Here is an 8209-nt window from a genome sequence, read left to right on the forward strand (position 1 = left end):
GATCTGGGTCCAGGCTATGGTCCATGCCGATCTGGGTCCAGGCTATGGTCCATGCCGATCTGGGTCCAGGCTATGGTCCATGCCGATCTGGGTCCAGGCTATGGTCCATGCCGATCTGGGTCCAGGCTATGGTCCATGCCGATCTGGGTCCAGGCTATGGTCCATGCCGATCTGGGTCCAGGCTATGGTCCATGCCGATCTGGGTCCAGGCTATGGTCCATGCCGATCTGGGTCCAGGCTATGGTCCATGCCGATCTGGGTCCAGGCTATGGTCCATGCCGATCTGGGTCCAGGCTATGGTCCATGCCGATCTGGGTCCAGGCTATGGTCCATGCCGATCTGGGTCCAGGCTATGGTCCATGCCGATCTGGGTCCAGGCTAATGGAATGGACACTTGCAACAACAATACAAATTACAACCATTTAAAACACGAGACTCGGCGGATATGACGTTATCATAAACGGTGGCACAAGCAAAGAGAGAGTGTGACGCAAGAGGCTGCAAGAAGCACACAGGTAGGCAACTGGGATTGCGGCTCTCGGGTGATGCGTTACCTGCGTGACAACAAACGTCAACAAGCTGTGCCTCTTGCTTTGTACTCTCTTTGTTCCTGTCATAAAATCACCCTGATGGTTAATGTCATTTTGCTAAATCTACCTTTTTTTAAGTTATATCTGTTAACACACTCATTCATCATAGTGTTTCATGACTTTTCTTCCTGTGTGTGTGTGTGTGTGTGTCTTGTTACAGATCGTTAAATTGCCAGATATTGATACAGAAGAACATTCCAGTGGAACAGGAGAAGGACATGAAGTGGGTTATGGATTGGACTGCACTGACCAGAGGGTGGGGGACTGTGGATTGGGGACTGTGGATTGGGGACTGTGGATTGGGGACTGTGGATTGGGGACTGTGGATTGGGGACTGTGGATTGGGGTTACCTTTCAATAAATAAGAGCCATTTGTACAAAACTGCAAGTGTGTATAATTTCTGGTGAAATTGTGACCATTTTTTCTGGACCAACTTGGTGTTTTAGTAGGATTGTCCCATAATATACTGAACATGCTGACCCAGAGGCATCTTGAAATTAGACTTCTGTGTGTTTACGATTTACGCTGCTAACCTATTGCTTTCATCAAGTGGCCGTCCAAATCAGTGAGGAGAGGCAGGAAAGGAAGCCGTTTAGAATTGAGTCAGTGGACTGTACTTCCAACTAGAAAGAATTGACGTGGTGCTACGTTTCCTCCTTCAAAAATGTACGAATCAAAGAGAGTCGACTGACCGCTCTAACAATCGAAATGCATGTCTGCAAAAGGTGGAAGGCAGGTAGGAGAGATCAGGTGGGAACATTCTTGCCAACGAGAGGGCAGATACGTGTGTATGTGTGAACACTGGTTTTAATGTCTGGTATGAACGACAACTCGCGATATAAACGTTTTTTTTTCTCAAAAGTTGCCGGAATGCCACGTGCATCCACTTAAAATCAGTACATTTGTAACAACCTAAACGTTACAAAACTTCTATCGATCAAATAAGCTTTACACAAATTAGCAATGACAGTTCAACACTCTTAGACCTCCATACAAAAGAAATCCCCACTTGGGTTTGCTTATCGCTGTATTTTTGGGCAGAGTTAATCCTCTCGATTCGCCTCTGACTATATTTACAATGGCAGATTCTCAATTGGCTTTGCTAAGTCCTACGTCCTCCTTTGGGGAAAAAATATCAAATGTAATCGAGGAAGTGTGGAAACAAATGCGCTTGTAGGAAAATACTATTCCCCCCCCCACTCGCGAGTCATCAGGCAAATTACGTTTACAGGGGTGGATCCCAAAATAAGTGTAAAGTGATAACTAACGGAGGAGAGTGCACAGAGGATGGTCTTATGCCCAAATGAGAATCTCCCATTGTATTGAAGCCTGTGTGTCAGTGTGAAGTGATAACTAACGGAGGAGAGTGCACAGAGGATGGTCTTATGCCCAAATGAGAATCTCCAAATTGTATTGAAGCCTGTGTGTCAGTGATTGCAGTTTATTTGGAACTGGTTTGATAGTGTAAATTAGTGTAACTGGAAATATACAGAATGCAATTTATTCATAAAAGTGGCGACTGGTCAGGCCTAGATTAACCATAAAACCACGATAGATCTGTAACCTATGGTTCTCAGCCTATTTTATCTTTCACAGTCCTTTATTTGGAGCAAATGCACTAAATTTAGATTTGACACACAGCAGTATGTATAGCCCAGGGGATGGAGTGAAAGCTATTTCAGAGCAGTGGGATCTATTTGTGGAGGGTAGGTTATTCTGCGGTGCCTTAAACCCCAAATGCATCTCTGCGGTAAGAACAGCGCAAAGAGGTCTGTCACGTTTAACCCGCCACTGTCTACACGATAATACCCTCACGATCATCTGGCCCAGTGCGTAACCTACAGTATGTAACCTAAAGTATGTAATCCCAGATTAATCTCTGAGGTCAGAACAGAGCAGCCATGGGCCCAGTGAGTAATCTACAGTATGTAACCTTGAGTGGTATTTTGTAGCCTGAAATCCAGACCTATTTCTGTGCTAACATTCCACTCCTTTTACTAAGAGTCATATGCCAGACATGTTTGGCATATGACACAGAATACAAAGAGTGGAATGTTAGCACAGAAATAGGTCTGGATTTCAGGCTAGTTATTTTGTGGCTAAACTTGGTTTGTGGGTATAGTTTTAGTAAGTGGGATACTTTCCTTTATGGTTTGACCATTTGAATTTTCTGATTTATGAGTTAAGATTTATTTATTTTATCCATGGAGAACAGGCATAAAAAAAAAATCAATAAAAATGTGTTGGATTGACAAAATTAGAACTTTACAGTATTAAAAAAAACGAATACCCATCAATTTTGTAACCGGCACATCTACTCTACAAGGCACTCTGAACCAGGGGCTCGATTCAATCTGTAGCGCAGAAGATCAGCATTATAGCGGAGACTTCATTCACGGTAAACGCTGCATATATCGTCTTAATAGGATTTTTTTTATTTATCCAGAGCGATTTACAGGAGCAATTAGGGCCTTGCTTAAGGGCACATCGACAGATTTCTCACAGATATTTCACCTAGTCGGCTCGGGGATTAGAACCAGCGAGCTTTCGGTTACTGGCACAGCGCTCTTACCCACTAAGCTACCTGCCGCCCTTGTAGCACCAAGGAAATTACCTTGATATTTTAACCACGCTACAACGCAGACCTTCTGGATTGATTTGAGCCCCAGGACTTCTTCTTTCACCTGAGGGAACCAGTAACAACTTCTATTCAGAACCATATACTGTTGTTCCAGAACCAGGTGTGCATCCCAAATTGCATTATATTCCCCATTTAGTGCACTATATAGGGAATATGGTGCAATTTGGGATGCTGTCGGTATCCCATCTTAGTAAAAACACTTGACATAAATTAATAGCCGCCATTATGTATGTACTGTAAAAAAAAAAAAAGTTAATCCATTGGAGGAAAGTCTCTGTGCATCAGATTGTCCTTGAGTCAACGTTTGCCTCGTTACAACACTAGTCCATATTCGTGGTACATTGTCTTGATGATCTTCGCTGTCCATCCTGCTGTATGAACCCATTGAAGTTTCTCACTTTTCCGTTGGCTCCATCCTAGCCCAGAGTCATGTTCAGACCATAGCAAACCGTTTTGAAACGGAAAACGATAATGGTGATTTCTTATTGGACATGGCCAGGTAGTCCCACCCAGGTAGTGATCGTCACCACAGAGTCTGGCCCCCAGGTAGTGATCGTCATCACAGAGTCTGGCCCCCAGGTAGTGATCGTCATCACAGAGTCTGGCCCCCAGGTAGTGATCGTCACCACAGAGTCTGGCCCCCCAGGTAGTGATCGTCACCACAGAGTCTGGCCCCCCGGGTAGTGATCGTCACCACAGAGTCTGGCCCCCCAGGTAGTGATCGTCACCACAGAGTCTGGCCCCCCAGGTAGTGATCGTCACCACAGAGTCTGGCAGGCCTCGCCTGGTAATAAATCCTTAGTGGTGTAATTGTTCCTTTCATTTCCTCCTCACTGACGAGCTCTGGCGAAGGCATCCCTCAGCCAGACAGAATCCCGATACAGCCGCGGGTCGCCCAGACACTCTGCCGTCCGCTTGTATAAGTAGTAAAACAACACTGCAGCTGTGGGTAAGGAGAACACAGTTAAACGCCTCCAACAAAATAAACCAGCATGTTGTTTAGTCTAGTATTAGTCTCATGAAAACGTCACAAAACAGACAAACGGTATGTTAATTAAGAAATCTCGTGAAAAGAAGCAATCACTTATTAAAGCCTCAAAAAGCCAACAGGCCGATACATAAAGGCTGAATAAACCTAAGTCATACCGGCAAGAGCGGGGGGGGGGGGGGCTTTCCTTTCTTCAGGAGAACTTACCAACCCTCTGGAAGACGAAGAGGACTTGCAGGCCGTCGGTCCAGATGAAACGATCGGATTCCAGCCATCTTAGGTTCTATAAGAAACAAGATCATATCAGACATTATCAATGTTTACAACTCTACAGGTGGGTATAATGCCTTTTTCTGCGGAGAGTTAACGTAGAATATTTTCACTTAACAAAAATACTACTACTACTACTACGCCCTTGTCTGCACGTACCACTATCCAGCAGTGAAATGAGATGCTGAGGGTGAGGTAGAGGGCAGACAGCATCAGTAAGGATTTGAACCTCTCCAGCAGCAGAGCGACCAGGCCAACCTGGAACACGTAGGTGTTGAACATCATCAGCAGAATGATGATCACGTTGAACAGGATGGCGATGTCCTGGATGCTGGGGGACACACAGGTTATATCATGGTTAGAATCCCAGTTAGAACATCTTTAACAAATGTAAGAAAAATAACTAGCTATTAAATACATTTTTATTTTTATTTTTTTTTACATTTGAATATCTAATGAGCTACAAAAACAATAATGTACGTACATGAACAGCACTAGCTGGATGACGGGCGCTGCCCTGAGCAGCTCACTGAAGGAGTTGACAAACAGGTCATAGGTCAGCAGACCCAGCTGGACCAGCAGGACCAGCGAGTAGTTGTTGGTCTGGAGCATGTTGGGGGGGTAAGTCTGGCTACATAGCCAAGGACAGCTACACACAGCTGGGATGAGCTTCACACATTCACAGCCTCTGACTCCTGCTCCTCCGTCTCCGGCTGTGTTTACAGATAGACCAATTCTGATATTTTAACCAATCAGATCAGCTCTGAAAAAGATCAAAAGACAAATGATTGTTACAAATATTAGAATTGGGCTGCCTGTTTTGCTCTCTGGCTACACACAGGTGGCCTGTAGTGACACAGCTATCTGAGGGGATACTACGACTGAATCTACAGCTATCTGAGGGGATACTACGACTGAATCTACAGCTATCTGAGGGGATACTACGACTGAATCTACAGCTATCTGAGGGGATACTACGACTGAATCTACAGCTATCTGAGGGGATACTACGACTGAATCTACAGCTATCTGAGGGGATACTACGACTGAATCTACAGCTATCTGAGGGGATACTACGACTGAAGCTACAGCTATCTGAGGGGATACTACGACTGAAGCTACAGCTATCTGAGGGGATACTACGACTGAATCTACAGCTATCTGAGGGGATACTACGACTGAAGCTACAGCTATCTGAGGGGATACTACGACTGAAGCTACAGCTATCTGAGGGGATACTACGACTGAATCTACAGCTATCTGAGGGGATACAACGACTGAATCTACAGCTATCTGAGGGGATACTACGACTGAATCTACAGCTATCTGAGGGGATACAACGACTGAAGCTACAGCTATCTGAGGGGATACTACGACTGAAGCTACAGCTATCTGAGGGGATACTACGACTGAAGCTACAGCTATCTGAGGGGATACTACGACTGAATCTACAGCTATCTGAGGGGATACTACGACTGAAGCTACAGCTACTCAGGGTTTCTAAAACTAGCCAGCTTCAGTTGGCTTCACATTCTAGCTCAGGCTTCATCCGTACCACGACGGTGGATATTGCTCGTCCGCCTGCGGCTAACTCTAGCAGGCTTCTAACTGCGTGAGCGGCTAGTCGAACACCGCACTCTTCATTGAGACAATGCTGAAACATCAATCCATGGGAGAGTCAGTGCTGCTAGTCAAACACCGAACTCATCATTGAGACGATGCTGAAACATCAATCCATGGGAGAGTCAGTGCTGCTAGTCGAACACCGAACTCATCATTGAGACAACGCTGAAACATCAATCCATGGGAGAGACAGTGCCACGTCTTTATTTTATTACTTATCGTTAATGCCGTCTTTGGTGTGCTTCTGTGATGTGCTTATCATTGCACAAGCACCTTTTTCCCCCCCCACTCCAATCGATATCACAACTGTATTAAGTCATACACCAGTTTTACTGTGCATGAAGTTTCAAATGCATTTTATTAATGCATCAAATGCATTAATATTTCTTTACCACAACAACAAAAAACATTTGATTAATAAAATATTTAAAATCAGTTGTCTTCCTCAAATGAAGGGGATGAGCCTCAAATCGTGGCTTAGACACTTCATTCAGGATAAATGGAGTTAGCCCGGGAGCAGTTTAGCGCTAAAGGACTCGTTGACATAGAAATGTACCTGGCTAAAAAGGTGAGTCACTTTTGTGGTACCGGTTATTCCGAGTTGAACTCAGAGTTCACCATAGTTACCTCGCTAACTCCTCAAACCACGTACGTAGTATAGGCCTCTGAATTTCAGTCCGTTGGACCTCCGGTTGCTAGCCCTTCAGGCTACCTGCCTCCCCACCTTGAGCCTGGTCACCACCTTCACTTTCGTTTCCAGTCAACACCCAACAGACCAACCACAATCCATTGATGTTTAGATGCCTTTAGATCTCCTTCATTCAGTATAAAAAAAAAACAAACATTCATCCAACTCCTAATTACAGTCAAATCCATGTTCTGTCAAAGCAGGAAATGTAACATCTCCCCTCAAAGGTCCTTCCTTCTTCTTAGCTCCTGTGCATTTCACCAGTGTTCAGGGACATAGGCTGTGTGCTTGTCATCCAGGCAGAGAGCATGCCAGTCCTAAATCTGCTGGTAGCCAAACTGAACAGATGGGACTGGAGTCACTTTGAGATGAGCAACAAGACAGGTTCTCAGCTTCATCGTGATCTTCTCATCTAGCTAGTCTAGTCCTCCCTGAAAGAGAAAAAAATAAAAATAAGTAAAGAGTTGTTTAGAAGTATTGCTCTAGGTTTGGAAAAGGATTCTGCCTTATGATTTAAAAGAATGATAAAATGTCTGATAGTATTTCAGAGCTAAAGATAACTAACCATTCTCCCTTCTGTCCTCCCGTTCTTCTGGTCAAGAGCCAAAGCGCTGTGTAACTAACTAGTTAACTCAGAGTAGTGTGTGCCAAACCTGTTACATGGGCAGGAAGCCATGGAGAGGTCACGGTAGGGATTACAGATTAAAGTTTTGTGTGCCAAATGACATCCTATTGCCCGTAGGGCTCTGGTCAAAAGTAGTGCAATGCAGGGAATAGGGTACCATTTGGGAAGCATTCTTAGTCGCGGAGTGGCTGTAATAAACACCGCTCGCCGTCTGTTGTAGTTTATTGGCTGCCATCCTTTCTTAGCTAACGTTATGCCAAGCTAATTTTAGCTGGCTAACAACAAGTGTTGTTGTTCACATCATATGATCTAGGAAACTGAATCAAAGCCAAGCGAGAGCCAAACAAACACTTGGGTAGCTAACCTCAGTTCTTACAGATTTACTATTAGCTAGCTAACTAGTTCACCTAAAATGTTAAGTAGCGTAACGTTAACGTTTGTAAAATACAATACTGTGTTATAAAACTAACGTTAGCTAGGGACCCAGACAAATAGCAAGCATGCTAACGTTAGCTAGCTAGCTAATTAGCATGTGCCTATGAGAAAAGCTAACAGTATTGTTCAACACTGTCATCGGCGCTGAAGTTTGCTTTTACTACTAGAAAAAAAAACAACGTATGTTACCTTTTTTTTACGGGTCGGTCGAAGTATTGAGTAGCCACCGTCTTCTAGCCACGCTTCTAGCTCATTAGCTAGCTTTAGCCAAAGACCGTGTTTGCTTTGCAGGCTTTTCCTCGAATACCATGGAAACGCCATTACCGTTCACCTTCGGTTGGTAGTCCT

General features: G+C 44.5%; 1 protein-coding gene across 1 annotated transcript; it reads right to left on the reverse strand.

The window, feature by feature from the left end:
• Nucleotides 1-2767: 2767 nt before the first annotated feature.
• LOC311117597 (transmembrane protein 138-like) lies at nt 2768-8209 on the reverse strand. Its single transcript, XM_084192535.1, has 6 exons — nt 8051-8209; nt 6741-7232; nt 4975-5253; nt 4650-4821; nt 4428-4503; nt 2768-4175 (listed from the first exon to the last, which is right to left on the reverse strand). The coding sequence occupies exons 3-6, from the start codon at nt 5100-5102 to the stop codon at nt 4063-4065; spliced, it is 489 nt and encodes a 162-aa protein (XP_084048661.1). The 5' UTR covers nt 5103-5253; nt 6741-7232; nt 8051-8209; the 3' UTR covers nt 2768-4062.

This window comes from Coregonus lavaretus (assembly GCF_964263955.1).
Source record: "Coregonus lavaretus genome assembly, contig: HAP1_SCAFFOLD_2884, whole genome shotgun sequence".
NCBI lineage: Eukaryota > Metazoa > Chordata > Actinopteri > Salmoniformes > Salmonidae > Coregonus > Coregonus lavaretus.

Bases quoted from the DNA above. Each gene is read 5' to 3' on its own strand.
- LOC311117597 (XM_084192535.1), bottom strand. From the start codon at position 5,102: ATGCTCCAGACCAACAACTACTCGCTGGTCCTGCTGGTCCAGCTGGGT. The intron at 4,822-4,974 runs GTACGTACATTA...TGTGTCCCCCAG, and splicing joins ATCCAGCTAGTGCTGTTCAT to CATCCAGGACATCGCCATCC. The intron at 4,176-4,427 runs GTAAGTTCTCCT...CCTTACCCACAG, and splicing joins CTTCGTCTTCCAGAGGGTTG to CTGCAGTGTTGTTTTACTAC.